The sequence below is a fragment of the Triturus cristatus genome, chromosome 9, assembly GCF_964204655.1.
Source record: "Triturus cristatus chromosome 9, aTriCri1.1, whole genome shotgun sequence".
In the NCBI taxonomy this organism is placed as follows: Eukaryota; Metazoa; Chordata; class Amphibia; order Caudata; family Salamandridae; genus Triturus; species Triturus cristatus.
The window spans coordinates 210,678,765-210,696,637 of NC_140592.1; the positions used below are offsets into that span (position 1 = coordinate 210,678,765).

General features: G+C 45.2%; 1 protein-coding gene across 5 annotated transcripts in view; it reads left to right on the forward strand.

Moving 5' to 3' along the window:
* CFAP20DC (CFAP20 domain containing) overlaps positions 1–17,873 on the forward strand; it is a 1,691,586-nt gene that overhangs the window by 1,487,582 nt on the left and 186,131 nt on the right. For 4 of the 5 annotated variants that reach the window (XM_085624732.1, XM_085624734.1, XM_085624733.1 and 1 more), the window contains one exon: positions 13,776–13,837. The exons of the other annotated variant lie outside the window; for it this stretch is intronic. In XM_085624732.1, coding sequence (XP_085480858.1) covers positions 13,776–13,837 — 62 coding nt within the window. The remainder of the gene's footprint in view (positions 1–13,775; positions 13,838–17,873) is intronic. 5 annotated transcript variants of the gene reach the window in all.

The window sequence follows — 17,873 nt, forward strand, 5'->3', positions numbered from 1 at the left end:
ATTTTTAATAACAGTATTATATATATGTATGTATAAATATGCACACACACACATAATATGTATATATGTTTATAGAAGTATATATTTATATATATGTAGTATTAAATATTTCTTACATTTAATTTACATTATATTATTGTTATATATTGAAAAAATTAAGATTTACTATTTTAAATAATGTATAGTAAAAAACACTATTCTTTTATGTTTTTTTACAATAGTAGGGTGAAACCATACTTTAAAAAAATATTTATGTACTTACCATTATAATTATAGGGGAACAATATTTTTGTAATCAATATTTTTGACACAATATTTTTGTTTGCTTTATTGTTGTGATTTATATTATGTCATTGATCCGGCAAGGCTAGTTCAGGTGTTTATGAACAACACCACTGCCATGTGTTACTGCAACAAACAGGATGGGGTAGGATTGTGGACTCTTTGTCAAGAGGTCCTGTGTCTCTGGACATGGCTGGCATGTCTGGGCATATCCCTGGTGGTTCAACACCTTGTGGGATGTCTGAATGTCAGGGCTGACAAACTTAGGTGAAGATGCCTAACGGATCACGAGTGGCACCTCCATCTGGAGATGGTGCAAGGTCTTTTTCAGCTGTGGTGAGAGCCTTGATAAGATTTGTTTGCCACCACCGAGATTGGCAATGTCAGCAGTTCTGCACGATGGGGTTTCCAAGGCAGCTCTCGCTCAGAGGCATTTGACGTCTTGAGTAGAGCTCAGGCCTCCTGTATGCCTTCCCCCATACCACTCCTGTGCAGAGTTCTCAAGAAGATCGGAATGACTGGGCACAAGCCACCCTTGTGGTTCCTGACTGGGCACAGAGGGTTGTGGTATCCTGAGCTGTTGAGCATAGCCATCGATCAGACTTCTCTTTGTGAGGATCTTCTGTTGTAGCACCAGGGGAGGGTTCTCCACCCGAACTTATCAACACTACACCTACATGCATAGAGATTGAGCAGTGACATTTGACAGCTTTCAACCTTGCGCCCAAAGTCAGCAAAGTTATTTTGGCAGCCAGGAGTCCCTCCTCCAAAACAGTATATGGCTGCCATTGGGGCAAGTTTGTGCCATGGTCTGCTGAGAAACAGGCTGATCCTATTTCTGCTCCCCTCTCTCAGGTCCTTCTTTTTATCCTTTCCCTTGCCCAGCAGTGCTTTGCTCTGGGCACCTTAAAGGACTCCCTATCTGTGGTTTCCTGGCTATCCATTCCTCTTCAAACCCTCTGTTGCACATAGGTTTGTGAAAGGTTTGCAACATTTGTTTCCTTCTTCACCCTTCATTATGTCTCAGTGGAGCTTTAATATAGTCCTGACGTTCTTGATGTGCGTTCCCTTTGAGCTCTTTCACAACTGTCCTCTCAAACTTCTTACCGTCAAGACTCCCTTCCTGGTCGCAGTAACATCTGCCCAGAGGGTCAGTGAGTTTCAGGTTTTGTCATCCAAGCCTCCATACCTGAACATCTACCCAGACAAGCTGGTTCTTTTCACTAGAACTTCCTTTCTGCCGAAAGTTGTTGCTCATTTTCATGTAGGCCAGACCTTCACCCTTCCTACTTTTTATGCTCTCTCACATTCCTCTGATGAAGAGGAGCAACTTAATTGACTGGACCCAAAAAGAGTGTTGTTGTTCTACTTCGACTGCACCAGAGAGTTCCGGGTGGACGACTAACTCTTCATGGGATATGTCGGAGCGAAGAAGGGAAAGGCCGAGCAGAAGCAGACTACCTCCATATGGATTGTGCTCTGCATTAAGATCTGCTAAGAATTAGTCAAGAAGCAACCCATTGAGGATTTGCGTGCTCATTCCACCAGAGCTAAGGCTGCAACCACTGCCTTAGCATGCGGAGTACCAGTCCCGGATATCTGCCAGGCTGCAACATGGACTTCTCTGCACACATTCACAAAGCACTACTGCGTGGATAATCAGGTCCATCGGGACAGGCACTTTACTCATTCGGTCTTGCAGGACTTTCTAGCGTGAATCAATTTCGCAGACCCACCTTCAGGGAGGTATTTCTTGGGTATCTATTCTAAGGAAAGGAATCTGCGACTACTAACCCACATATCTACCCCGCTCTGCGAAAAGATTTTGCGGGACAGGGCTGTTGCCCTTTCAGGGCTCTAGTCTTCCACACCAGTAGTCAGTGTTCTTTGTGGCTCCACGCACCGGGAGTGGAAAGTCCCAAAAAGAAACTAACATCAGCGCACTGGGGTGGCGCCTATATGTGCACCACACACTTCACTTCTCGCGTAGACAACACCAACACCACACAAAGCTGAACGACACCACCTACCGGCACACAGGGGTACTGTTCAATGAAAGCTTCCTGATCTAGCCTGACAGTTGGGGATAATTCTAAGGAAAGCAATCTGCGGCAACATACAGTTTATACCAGGAAAAGGCATTACTTAAGATAAGTAACTTGTTCATCTGCTTACATGGGTCTCTGATTAATATAAAATTGAGAACAAATAATTCTAGTGTCAACAGCAACTTCGCAGTAGATTCACTAACTGCCTTGTATGCACGGATGGCCCAACGTTTCTCAAGGAAGACTCCTTATAACATGAATATTCTTTTAATAAGTAACAGAACTGTTGCTGTTCAACACAAATGGCCTCCAGAACTTGCCGATTAGGTAACTTCTGGATGTGCTATAAAAAACTGGAGTTCCTACTGAAGCATTGCAGATACTAGCGGCCCACTCTTCAGCATGTTTGATCCGATTGGCACTTTATTATCACATATCGTTGGGTGGCTTAAATGGAGAAAATAGATTTCTTTCACTCAAAGACTGTCATTAAGTTTATCCATTACCTGGCCTGCTCCAAACAGGTCAAGTTAGTAATCATGTTGGCTCAATAAACGATCACTTTTATCTAAGGCATTTATCCAGGGTTCTATGCATGCCAAGCCAAAATGCAGCTTGAAAAACTTGATCTGTTGACTGGGTGTGAGTGTTTGATTGGTTCTGATGCTCCGTCCATCACCACCCCCTTTTGTACCGCTTTGTTCGCCATAAGTTGGCAGGGTATGCCCAGACGTGAGTCCCTTGTTCACTTTGCCACTGGATTCAAGCAAGCCTGGCTGAAGACGGCTGAAATGCCAGAAACCGGTCCTAGGAAGCTTGTTTCCGGTCCAGGGAAGGCATGGCTTGGCAGTTCGGGCTGGACTGTTCCCATGAGGCACAGGATCTGACTGATTTGCATATGGCCATGTCTGAACTGGGGTGGCAGAGTGGGCTAAAGAACGGTGATGGATCAAACCCAGATCTGTTGACTGGGTGTGAGTGTTTGATTGGTTCTGATGCTCCGTCCATCACCACCCCCTTTTGTACCGCTTTGTTCGCCATAAGTTGGCAGGGTATGCTCAGACGTGAGTCCCTTGCTCACTTTGCCACTGGATTCAAGCAAGCCTGGCTGAAGACGGCTGAAATGCCAGAAACCGGTCCTAGGAAGCTTGTTTCCGGTCCAGGGAAGGCATGGCTTGGCAGTTCGGGCTGGACTGTTCCCATGAGGCACAGGGTCAGACTGATTTGCATATGGCCATGTCTGAACTGGGGTGGCAGAGTGGGCTAAAGAACGGTGATGGATCAAACCCAGATCTGTTGACTGGGTGTGAGTGTTTGATTGGTTCTGATGCTCCGTCCATCACCACCCCCTTTTGTACCGCTTTGTTCGCCATAAGTTGGCAGGGTATGCTCAGACGTGAGTCCCTTGCTCACTTTGCCACTGGATTCAAGCAAGCCTGGCTGAAGACGGCTGAAATGCCAGAAACCGGTCCTAGGAAGCTTGTTTCCGGTCCAGGGAAGGCATGGCTTGGCAGTTCGGGCTGGACTGTTCCCATGAGGCACAGGGTCAGACTGATTTGCATATGGCCATGTCTGAACTGGGGTGGCAGAGTGGGCTAAAGAACGGTGATGGATCAAACCCAGATCTGTTGACTGGGTGTGAGTGTTTGATTGGTTCTGATGCTCCGTCCATCACCACCCCCTTTTGTACCGCTTTGTTCGCCATAAGTTGGCAGGGTATGCTCAGACGTGAGTCCCTTGCTCACTTTGCCACTGGATTCAAGCAAGCCTGGCTGAAGACGGCTGAAATGCCAGAAACCGGTCCTAGGAAGCTTGTTTCCGGTCCAGGGAAGGCATGGCTTGGCAGTTCGGGCTGGACTGTTCCCATGAGACACAGGGTCAGACTGATTTGCATATGGCCATGTCTGAACTGAGGTGGCGGAGTGGGCTAAAGAACGGTGATGGATCAAACCCAGATCTGTTGACTGGGTGTGAGTGTTTGATTGGTTCTGATGCTCCGTCCATCACCACCCCCTTTTTCACCGCTTGAAAAACTTGAAGCACATCCTTGAGATTCCCCACATTCATTCTTCTGCACTATTGCATTGCGGTCTACGTTTCTGGTGACCTACATGTCAAAAAAGAAAGTCAACTGCCAGAATTACATTCATTATTATTACAGAACAGCATGACTGTTTATTAGCTATGGTATGTGGGTGGAAGGCCATCTAAGAAATTCATACAGGCCCTTTTGGTGCTGCGACAGCTTAGCTAGGGTCAAGAAAGGAAGGGTTGGAGGCCAAAGACTGCTCCATGTTGTATGCAAGGACATTCAGATAAACATATTACAGTGTTTCAATTAAGCTTAATATTTTGTTAATTAATCATTTTTTTGTTTATTTTTATATTACAACTATACACATTGCTTACACTGAAAAGGACAAAATCAAAAAATATATTCATAGTGTGTATTCTGGTGTGAGCCTTTTCATGTTGAATAGAGATTTGGAACCCTCTCACAACAAAAAACTTCTGTGAGTCTCACAGGAATGATTGCTGACCAGAATGCTCCATCGTTATGAAATGCACATGTGGTTGGTGAGTTATTGATCACCAGGTATCCTGTCTCAAGTTGGTAAATTGGAATTGAGCGTACACTCTGCCAAAGATAAATACCCTACTGAGTCGGTACTAAACCTCGAAGAAAAAAAAAGCATGCGGGCTGTGAAAAGATTTGGTGTATTTATATATTTGGTACACTTTAAAGAGTGTAAAGGGTGTGAAAACAAATGTGAGCCAGCACATACTGATGCAAAATTCTTAAGATCTTTCATCCTTTGGTTTATTAGATTTCTTCTACTTAATATGAACTATTTGCATGAATAAAAACACCCAGCCCAAAAAACCTTGTTGGGTATTTCTTTTATGATTTATCTGGCAGCAGCCATTTGTCACAGGCGGAAGAGGGTGACTGTATTTGTCGAACATCATTTGGCTTCAGCCTCGTGATATGCCTCTGTGATGGAATAGGAAACAGATTAAAGGCAGGATCCCTTTGGATCTTCTTGCACCATGGAGGATAAGGCAATATGAATGGCCCTTAGCGTAGAAGATGATCCAGCCCCTTCATATATGTTGGGTGAGGGAAGGAAGTATGGGTGCAGTGGGCATATGACCTAGTCTGTTCTGCCACTGTTACTTGTGAATTAAGTGGTCTGTGTCCCCTGCGCTCTATTGTACTTTGTGCAGGGAAAGTTATCGCTAGGGATCCTAAGATGAAGTCCTTTGACCTGAGTAGCAAACAAGGTTCACTGTACCCTATACAGGTGACTCCCTCTCTGCCAGATCCCGCCTGTGCCACTGACAGATTTGGACAGCCACTTTACAAGAGGTCAGAAATGAGCGTGCATTTCTTTCTTTGCCTGCCTTATAGTCTGTCAGTTTGTTCACCATTCTGCCTCCCATGTCACCTATACCACTTTCTGCATTAAATTCATCTCATGTTATCATTGTCAGCTTACCTCCTGCATGCCACTAGATTCCCGAGCACCCCATTGTCTGCCTTCTGATATAGACATGCTCACTTATGCTCTGACAAGTTAAGTGGATACATTTTGTATTGGTTCATCTGATTTCATTCAAAAAGAGCGCACCTTTGCATCCTCAGCACTTCCAACATCCTATAGATACTAACGTGTAGACATACTCGAGGGGAGCTCTGTTCCACCCTCCTCTCATTATTATGAACCTAATTTAGGCACAATTTATTTTGTCACAGTATACCCGTTATCTCCACGCAGTCCTCTTTCTACGCAGAGGTTCAAAAGGAATTCACTGACCCACTCTCATCATTGAAATCCAAATATTGACCAAATATCGCATTGAGGATCTCCTCCTCTTAGCTTTTCCCTGTCAATGCGCTCGAGTGCTCTTAAATCTTCTCCACCCCATATAAGACTTCACCTTGGCCCATCACAGAATGGATATAGGGCTTGTCTCTGCCTGTCTCTATACTATCACCTACCCTCCCAACCTCTCAAAAAATGCAGCCAAGAAGCACAAACATCGGTGACTCAAAACCCAACCTGAAACACTTATCTCTGACCTTTCCTTCTGTGCCAATAAGGGGAAATTAACCAATGACTTATCTTCTACACCAGAAAATGGGCACGATGGAGGAACTTCTTCTATTCCATGCTTTTTATAACAGGTAACAGGAAAACACAGTATGGCCTCAAACTAACTGCTTTCCCCTCGACATTCTGCAATGCGAACGCCACCATTTCCCTTTACAGCAATGGGATTATCCTAATTCAATCCTCGGATGACAATTTAGCCAAGATGGATAATATCTTACCTACCCTCAAGACAGCGGTAAATTCTAAGTCTTCTCTTCCCCTCTTAAAGCATAATCTTCTAAATGTTATCACTCTCACAACCCTCCTCATGCCGGGGGTGACTAAAACTGATCATAACCTCCCTCACTGCCGAAGCGATCTCTGTTCCGCCAGTTCTCTGACTTAGTATCACCAGAACCTACACTGTTCACATTAACATTAGATCAAGCAGCCATCGGACCTACAGCGTCACACACCTCCCGGGCTCTACACGGATACACTACGGGTCCCTTGTTAAGGATTCCTTTCTTGCCTCAACACCTCTTTCCTCTTCTGGTGAACCTCCCTGCTTGATCTACTCTAACACCCCTTCAACCCAGTCTATGTCCAGGTGACTCCCTTCCCTGCATCCCATCACACCCAACCCACTTTATCTCTCTTTGTTCTCATCACATCTGCCACACACAACCCCTATCCCCTGCCATCCACCACCGGCTCCTCTCTCCTCGTTAATAGGGACTCAACAAGAACGCACTGCTTCATTCACTCCCTCTGACCTTATGAATACCACCTTTGTCTCCTCAGCGAGCACTCAAGGACACAACTATCCACACAACCCTTATCCAACTACCAACAAGCATTTGCAATGCAATAGGTCTCGCATTTGTGAAAGTTTGAGCTATTGGCATTGTAAACGACAATGCCTTTTATTTATGCGTTTGTAAACCTGCAAGCTGTGCGTAAACAGGCACTTTGTACTTATAGTCCATGCTTATGAGAAGCAAGGCTGGCTGTCTCTTTTACTGCCAGCCTTGCTTCTCGTAAGCAAGGACTATACGTTCAAAGTGCGTGTTTATGCACCGCTTGCAGGTTTTAAAAACAAATGAATAAAAGGCATTGTCATTGACAATGCCAATAGCTCCAAATCTCGCAAATGCGAGATCTATTGCATTGCAAATACTTGTTGAGAAATACAACCATGCTGCTCAATTTTAAAACACATAAAATTACCAAAGAAACTGTGACCTGACTGGTGCAGTAAAATCCACCACAAACTTCACCATAAAAGTGGAACTAGCAGACATATGTGGAAATTACAGAAAGCAACTTTGAAAAAGGGGTCTTCTAAAAAAGGCACTGCTAATTTTTTTTGTTATAAAGTCTGCAACATAGCATCCTGATGGTCGCAGTTTGCCGATAACACAGATGTAGGTGGTATAGGTATATAAATAGGAACAGGTGTTCACATAGAAATAGGAGTGTTTAAAATTGGATTATGTTGCTGTAAACTAACAATGGACCCATTTACAGAAACATTTCACAAGTTGACTAACACAGGCATAATCAGCAATTAAAAAGCATAAATAAAAATTATCGACACATACTAACCATTGTTCATCTCAAAAATGGCTATACAGCATAGAGTATTTTAACACAGCAAAAGAGAGGTGCAATATAACACTTAAAGCAAGGTTACGCACAGTACCTAAGTTGATATTCACAGGAATGCAGGTAATGCAACGGTAACACATTTAAATATAAACAGCAAAATGGCATACACATGCACCCTTCTGCAGCAAAAAGAGACAGACATAGCAGGCAACGACCCATCAAGTGGGTAATAGAACTACTGAATGACCAACATTCCGCTAAATGAAAGACTAACTTTGTTGAATGATAATGCATTTTCAAAACACACTGACGTCCTGCAAATGATGTGGATCTTTTCATGCAAAGAAAGTAACTTCCAATCTAGAAAATACATTATTGATGCATAGTCTTCCGTAACGTAAGACACTTGTATGGTGATGTTTGGCTCACTTAAAACCACCCACTGTGAACAACTTTCATTTAAAGAGTCATGTGATCTGACAATATGAGCAACGCACATCAAAGCATTGGTACAAACGTGGGTGTTTTTTCCCCTCAAAAGAAGGCCAGCAATAAAAATGAAGGGTGAAGATTCATCTGAAAAGAGAAACCTGTAGTCCAAACCTTCAACTGAGATATCTGTTTATGTAAAGCGACAACATCTGTCCAGAGCTAACTTAGATTACATATCATAGCAAATAATGTTCCTGCTTTACCAGTTTTTATCCAATTTGTAGCTCACTAGCCTGGCAATAAAATTACACGGTCGCTCCCTTGTACTGCACACACCAGCAGAACGCAAAAAAATAAAAAGTAAGCCCTGCAACGGAGAGGATGTGCGCATTCTGGTATCAGTGTGCTCCTTTCAGTAGGGGTAGGAGAGTGGTTGCAGAAAGCACACACCTGCAGTGACTCTTGACGTTGCGTTCACCTGCGCTTAACAGAGAAATGGTGCATATGCCGAGAATGCTGCTCAAGGGATGGAGGGTAAAACCACAAATAGCCAATAAGTATTGCTTGTGCTGTAGGCTCCATACACCTGACCCTCCCCCTTTTTTACAGGATTCAATGGCAAAATTGGCGTATTTTGGAACGCTCCTACTCATACCTTCAGCCTGGTCCATCCTCAACCCCCTGAGTGTGGCTCCAGACTGTGATGAAGAGCTCCTCTCAGGTGATAGCACACAGACAGAGCCTCCCTCTCTGGGGTGGTGTGCTAGGAACACATACAACCAGGGGCTGATTTTGGCTTCTCGTTTGGTGGGGTCTTCATGAAGCTGCTCGTCAGGTATTGTTCCAGGGTTGCAAGCTGAGACTGTCCATGGTTCCTTATTGCCAGAATCCCTGTCAGCCAGTCAGGCTCTTTTTTTTTGGAAGGGTATATATTTTGACGGCTATCTTCTTCGGCCTCCTTGAGCTCGTGCTCGCCTAGGTGCCTCCTCTTCCTCTCGCGCATGCGCGATCGAGCTCCTCTCAAGTCGGCAAACAGTAGCTGACAATGGCGATGGTGCGCGAGCCGGCGGTACAACGCTGAAGCGTGCGTTCTAGCCTGTCAGCGGCGCAGAGAAAAGCGAACCCTTCCTGCCATTGGCTGCTCTTGCGGCACACGACTTTGAGTTTGAAAACCTCAGAGGGAGCCAGCGGTGGGTTTTATCAATGCCATTTTGGATGCTGGGGATCGAGGTTTGTGAGAGTACGTAGTAGAGAAAGTGGTAGTCCGTTGTGGAGAGTCAGCTGAGTGTGTTCCTTTTATCACCCTTGAGCTACAAGCAACGAAGCGGGCAATTCTGTTATTTTAAAGTAGTATGGCGCAATTCATCTGTGAGTTCCTTCACGTTACCATGAGTGCGGGGAATACCTGGGGCTCTACTAGTCACCACACATTTCATCTTATCAGTGAAGCGGTGCTTTTAGGAAATACGTTGAGATCCCACCTCTCACTTACGAGCATCGGGTGATTCCATTCTGTCACCAACCCCACTTCCAAAGATACCAGACAGAAAACCAACGACAATAGATCTCGCCCAGGCGAGACCTAAAAATCAGACTTGGCCGCTCATCTTGACGAGAACTCCTGTCACCTGAGTCTTCTCACGGAGGAAATCCAGGAATTTAAAGCCATCTCTATCGAACATCTCCCCCTGCTCAGAACACTTACCACGCAAGGGACCCAACCCAGCGTCCTCACTGACGCAGTTCCTGCCCCTGTGACGCACACATTTCACAACACCTTGAAAACGTTACCCCTCCCAAATGCCTCCTCTTGCCCTAGAAGACTTAAGGAGGATCTCTTGACCAGTAATATCCTTGATCTACTCCTATCTTATTCCCTCCCTTTAGACTCTGAGAAGTCCCTACTGGGTCAAATCCAAGCCATCCACACTAACCCTGACAGAGACTCCTACTCCCATTTGACTGACCAACTGAAATGCGTACTTCTCAACTGCACATCAGATAGTAAACATGCCACTGATATCTATGATCTCATTCGTACTAACGAGCTGGATATCATTATCCTCACCGAAATCTGGCTAAATTCCTCCCCTATCCTTGACCTTCTAGTCCCGCCTAGTTAGGACATAATTTGTACGGACAGATCAGGGTGGAGGAATAGCTTGTATACACAGAAACACACTCTCAGTCTCACAATCAGAAACCCCCACTCCGACTTCCAGTGAATACCTATGCATCACCATATCTAGCAAAACCCGCCCTGTCTGCAAACTACATACATTCTACCACCCCCCCTGGAGACAATCTTTCCTTCATTGAGCACTTAATGGAATCATCTCATCTAATGACGACCCTCTAGTGTCCCAAATCTTCGTGGGAGACTTCAACCTCCACTGGTCTAACCCAAATGCTCACGTAGTGGATTTTCTTAAATCCTTCCTTTTGGATCAAGAAGTGACACAATTCTGTGACAACCCAACTCACAACAAGGGTACAACTCTGGACCTCATAATGGCCAAAGGTAACACCATCACATTGGACTCCATTACCCCATGCGATTGGTCCGACCACTACTGCATCCTCTTCTTTAATAACAGGGAGGTGTCTGTGAAGGGGGTGCAGCCCAAGAAAGGGGATCAATGGAAACGGAACCTCCGAAATATCAACACTGAAGAGCTACTTGCGCATTGTAAAAATGCCTGGTCTCCCCAAGCAGACCCGAAGGATGCTCATATCCTCACAGATTTCTATAATTCCTCTATCTCTGTTATCATACATGGGATAGTTGGTAGTTCCCATCTGGATCACAACAAACCCACCTTTCTGAGCCAAGGGTTCTGTGAAGGTCAAAAGACTTCTTCGCCCACCCCTTTGGAATATCCCTGCTCCGTGTTCTAAGATTAACAGCAATGCACATGATGACCGATTACACTCAAACAAGCTAGTTGGAAAGTATTGTCACTAGGATTACTCTCAAACAGGTTGAGGGCAAAGTAACAAGTCTTTCAGACAAGTAAAAGAACCATTTTCCTTTAAAATGGCCGTCTGTCCAGACCACCTGCACCAGAACACATTCAGACAGCCATTTCTGGATGAAGGTTGCAAGATATACTTCATCCAACCTTGCTCTTAGAAAAGACGTCATTGAGATGACCTTCAAAAAAACAAAATGACTGACTACAATTAAAACGTTTAGGCATAAGGTCTTCATGGCCCGACACCTCCCATGAGATGTACTTAGCTAGAAAAACGCTCAATCTTTAGATAAGGATTTGCAGGTAAACCGTTTACAGTAAACAGTTTGTATGTTATCTTTCTAACAGTACAAATAGCCCCAGCAATTTGTTGATTTATTTAGGGTTTTTATAGAGCACTGCCTCACCTATAAATGACTACAGGGTGCTTGATAGAAAGAGTAGAAAGCAGTGTACTACCGAGACAGGAGGTTGGAGTTCAATCCAACAGGAAACTGAACTGTATAAAAAAAGTATCACTGACAACACCTCTACTGTATTGAGACCTGGTCGAGTCCAGTTTCAAAAGTTTAGATTTTAAATGTCCCCTGAATTACATATGGTTGGGCTGGGATCCTAGGTGTAGGTTAAGGTCATTTTCAGTCTGGGCCCTTGTACACCCACTGATCTGCCTCCACGTTTCATACTCATGGACAGTTGTCGGCTAAGCAGGTGGGTGGATGCTGAATGAAGCACTTTGGATTGGGTGATGTGAGATGACAGCTTCTGTAGGTGGCTGTGGCGGCCGGCACGGATCTGGGTGGTGAGGCTGGGGTGGGGCGGACAGGGGGGAGTGCAACAATATACAATAAAAAAACATACCTTATCGCTGCGTCTCTCTGTCTCTCCTCCGTATCGGACTTGGGCCGTAACAAGAAGCAGGAAGCACCCAGGTTCCCCTGGCCAATCACAATGCTGCAGTGCAGCATTGTGATTAGTCTGAGCGCCATGGTTTGCCACTCAGATGGGGACAGGGAGCCTGGGCATGTTCTCCACGCAGGCTGTAATGCAGCCTGTGTGGAGAACATGCAAAGTGTACATGAGTGTTTTGCTGGCTCGAGAGGGCCGTCCAAACACTCATGTGCACTTGGAGTGAGCAAACCCCTTCCCTGATCTGAGAGCAGAGCAGCCGCCCGCCCTGGCTGCAAAGCAGAAGGAACAAATAAAATGATAATAACATTGATTTATTGTAATTTTATTTTTTATTTAGTTACACTGCTTAAAAGCAGTGGGGCGACACTCCTCCGCCTTAGCGAAGGAGCCGCCCCTGGCAGGTGAAGCGGCCCTTTGCCACACTATGCTTTATGAATGATGCGCAAGAATTTGTATGACAGTGGCACCTGCTGGGAACTGATAGGCAGCTCTGAGGGCAGGTATGTTGGTATACTACTTACGAAGGGTAATTCGTTTTCTACCTGCCTACTTCTGAAATCTGGCCCTGAGTTTCTGGGGAAGGCCACAGTATGTGATAACACAGTAGGTGAGGCGAGCTGGAGTGGGGACTTTTGTTGAAGTTGATGGCCAGCACGTTGTCAAGAACATCAACAGCAAGGTTTGTATGTGGAGTGACAGCCCCAAAAATTAACTTGTTGGTGTCGTGTGCCATAACATGACCTCAACAGAGACCCAAGAGGTAAAAAATATGCTTTGGTCACTGCGAAGACCTGCCTATAAAGCAATATTGAGGAAGATAAAAGGTGCTTTGTAGAGGTTTACAAAAAAATGAGATTTTTATTTGTAAATTGCATTCTTGTTTGTGGAACTATGTTGCTAAAGACTGCAAAACAGTGTCTGTTGTGTATTGCTAAAACGCTGTTAGCAAAAACAAGGCCTATCTCTCCTTTCTTCCCGGATGCAAGAATATGTTGATCCAAAAAATGAGAAATGTCTAATGCTTCCTCCTTCGCACCCCAATCCCCAAAAATGCCATCTGTGTTTAGAGTATACAGCTCCCATCGGCCCATGCCTCGCTATGCAAAATACCATGCAATTTTTGAACACCGTAAATCATTCAAATGGAATACAGTGTTTGGTACTTTATGTGCTTATCAGCCCATAAAATTTCATTTAAAAAAAACGGTCTTTTATACAGCAGTCCCTAAAGAGTTAGCAGCCTTATCCGTGAATGTTGAGTCCCTGTGGAATGACAAGGACTTTATAATTCAAATGTTCTGGGTTTTCAAAATATCTCTGATGTCCTGAAGGATTTGGTTGATGGAAATAGTTTTAGATGTCATGAAAGAATCTTTGCAAAGTCATTTTCTCACGGCTGCTCCCTTTGTCTTTCTCAGCCTGTCAATCAAGGCCGGTACTATCAGAAAGAAATGAACCCGCTCTCCCATTCCAACCCACGGTAAGATCCCCTTATAGCTCGGGCGATGCCGAATATTTTAAAGTGCTTTTGAAGATTACAGTAAGTGTGATGCTATCTTAACTCATTTTCTCGCAGCTTGAAAATTATAGTGGTTGGGCTGTTTTTAGTCGTGTCAATGCACACGTCTGTTTGCTTATCTTATTCTGGTGTTTTTCTCATCCTCGCAGAACAGACGCGAGCAACACTCTTTACATATTTGATGCACTGTTGAAATTCCTATACCTTAGCATTTACATTATCAATATTCATATGTCCGTCTATAAAAAGGAAGATTGCATTAAGACACAAGCAACATATCAAGGGATTTTTTATGGCTTTGTGTAGCTCCAAGTACAGTCTACTGCGTGACAAAAGGCTGCCGCTAATGTGCGTGGCTATGAGTAGGCGAGTGCGCGAGGCACAAAATGCATCAATTTCTCACAGCTTCTACGGATGCCCGGGTTCCAAACCATTGCTTTTTCGGTGGAGTATTCAAGGCCTCTTGTATATACTTTAGTATATACTTATATGTGTATGTACTTTGGGGGCTCTGGAGATCAGCCCTAGGACTTGTCTGCTTCCGCTTAGGGACTGTTTTTTCTGTTCAACTGCCTCTATTTAACTGTCTTGATAGAAAACGACCAGTAGAGGTCAGTATATACCAGAATTGCTTCCTGCTGAGGGACTTTATTTTTTTAATTTTTCTGGCAACTGCCTCTATTTAACTTTCTTGATAGAAAATGACCAGCAGAGGTCAGTAAAACACCAGAATCACTTTAGCATACTCTAGATTCCAGTCCATAGAAATTGTCTTCCATGAGCACCAGTAGACAACAATATTTTTTTCAAATCTTGTATTTTCAGTGATATGACCAATGAAGGCCCTGATTTTGTATTAAAAACAGAGCTTTGGACTATACCATTTCCCCCTGAAAGGTAATATTTCTCTCCATGTGTTCCCATACCTGGCGTGTCACGCAGTTTGGTGCTTACTTTTCCTTCATATTAAAGAACAGTAGATGTTTCAGCACCCAGGCTAATGTGCTGCATAGCTAAATACATATAAGGTCCCAAACGCGAGACCGAATGTATTGCAAATGCTTGTTTAAGAGATGCAGTTGCTATACTAACATCGTTGTCCTCAAATACTATAGAAATGCTTTTTTAACAGGGGCGTAGCTATCAATGATGCAGCAGGTGCAGTGTACCACAGCATAGCGATAACAAAGGGGATGATGGACGGAGCGCTTGAGCAAATCAAACACTCACCCCCAGTCAACTGATCTGGGTTTAATCCATCATCATTCTTTAGCTCACTCCTCCACCCCAGTTCAGAATCAGTCTAACCCTGTACATCATGGAAACAGTACAGCCCGAACTGCCAAGCCATGTCTTCCCTGGACCGGAAACAAGCATCCTGGGACCGGTTTCGGGTTCATAACCCTCATCAGCTAGGCTATCTTGAATCCAGTGGCAAAGTGAGCAAGGGACCCACATCTGGGCATACCCTGCCAACTTAGGGCAAACAAAGCGATACCAAAGGGGATGATGGACTGAGCGCTTGAGCAAATCAAACACTCACCCCCAGTCAACTGATCTGGGTTTAATCCATCATCATTCTTTAGCTCACTCCACCACCCCAGTTCAGAATCAGTCTGACCCTGTGCATCATGGGAACAGTACAGCCCGAACTGCCAAGCCATGTCTTCCCTGGACCGGAAACAAGCATCCTGGGACCGGTTTCGGGTTCATAACCCTCATCAGCTAGGCTATCTTGAATCCAGTGGCAAAGTGAGCAAGGGACCCACATCTGGGCATACCCTGCCAACTTAGGGCAAACAAAGCGATACCAAAGGGGATGATGGATGGAGCACATGAGCAAATCAACACTCACCCCCAGTCAACTGATCTGGGTTTAATCCTTCATCATTCTTTAGCTCACTCCACCACCCCAGTTCAGACATGGCCATATGCCAATCAGTCTGACCCTGTGCATCATGGCAACAGTCCAGCCCGAACTGCCAAGCCATGTCTTCCCTGGACCGGAAAAAAGCATCCTGGGACCGGTTTCGGGTTCATAACCCTCATCAGCTAGGCTCTCCATGCCACTGGAATCAAGCTATCCTGGCTGAAGAGGGGTGAAACCCCGAAATCGGTCCTAGGATGCTTGTTTCCAGTCCAGGGAGGACCTGGCTTGGCAGTTCGGGCTGGACTGTTCCCATGAGGCACAGGGTCAAGACTGATTTGCATATGGCTGGGTTCAAACTGGAAAGGCATGGTGAGCAAAAAAACGATGGATTTAGGCCCAGATCTCTGTACTGGGGTGAATGTATGACATTGTTCTGCATTCTGTCCATCAACTGTTGTTTTTGCATTTGTCATCCCGAGTGGGAAGGGTATGCCCAGACGTGGGTCTCGTGCTCTCCATGCCACTGGAATCAAGCTATCCTGGCTGAAGAGGGGTGAAACCCCGAAACCGGTCCTAGGATGCTTGTTTCCAGTCCAGGGAGGACCTGGCTTGGCAGTTCGGGCTGGACTGTTCCCATGAGGCACAGGGTCAAGACTGATTTGCATATGGCTGGGCTCAAACTGAAAAGGCATGGTGAGCAAAAAAACGAAGGATTTAGGCCCAGATCTCTGTACTGGGGTGGATGTATGACATTGTTCTGCATTCTGTCCATCAACTGTTGTTTTTGCATTTGTCACCCAGAGTGGGAAGGGTATGCCCAGACGTGGGTCCCATACTCTCCATGCCACTGAAATCAAGCTATCCTGGCTGAAGGGGGGTGAAATCCCGAAACCGGTCCTAGGATGCTTGTTTCCAGTCCAGGGAGGACCTGGCTTGGCAGTTCGGGCTGGACTGTTCCCATGAGGCACAGGGTCAAGACTGATTTGCATATGGCTGGGTTCAAACTGGAAAGGCATGGTGAGCAAAAAAACGATGGATTTAGGCCCAGATCTCTGTACTGGGGTGAATGTATGACATTGTTCTGCATTCTGTCCATCAACTGTTGTTTTTGCGCGTGTACCACAGCATAGCAGAGTAATGGTACTATTGCTTCTCTGTCATTGCTGTCTTTTATTGCCCTAACCAGCAGTAAAACAGCCCCTCTTTAATTTTGTTGCCTGCGTTCAGCCTGTAACACCCTTAAACAGGGGTGGCTCTTCTGCTAAGGCGGAAGAGAGTCATCCCACTGATTTAAAGCAGTGCAAATTAAAAATAAAATGATAATAACGGCCGAACGTTATTATCATTTTATTTTTACAAGTGCAGTTGCACTATAGTGCAGCCCTGCTGATAGGGCGGGGCCGGCCTCCCTTGACGTTGAGGCTGGAGGAGGAGTGGTGTCTGCACCTTAAGTGAACATGAAGGTTTGGCCAGCCGTCTCGGGCCGGCCAAACCGTCATGCCACTGTGCATGTTCTCCACAGGCTGTATTATACTGCCTTAGTGGAGAACATGCCCTGCCGCCAAGCCCCTGTCTGAGCGCTGAACTATGGGGCTCAGACCAATCACAACGCTGCTTAAGGCAGCATTGTGATTGGTCAGGGGATTCTGAAAGGCTGGGTGCTTCCTGTAGGAGAAGACGCAGTGGCTGCGACAGCAACTGCGACCTCCAGGTACGTTTTCTTTACTTTTTTCGTATTATTTTTAGTTCCCTCTACTCCCCGACCTCCTCAACGCTCGTTCGGTAGCAGCTACTGCCTTACTAAGCTAATGCTTTGCAACCATAGATACCGGCAGCAGCAGAGGGGTTGCAAGTTGACATGACCCCCCGAACTTTTGAAGTATTTATTTCACACCACCCCAAATTTTTAATCCCCTATTCTAGCATCAGTACCATACGTTTTACATTATTGCATGGTAAGCAGAGAAACCTTTGTATTATTGGAAACAAGGCATCTACCTTTCTGTCTCCCTTGGAGAAAATGTAGTTTGTTTATTTTCTAATTGGTTATTTGGAGGGTGACACATGCCCAGTGTCTAAATATTTGCTGTGATAGGACGGCTGTAGCAGCTTGGGAATACAAATGAG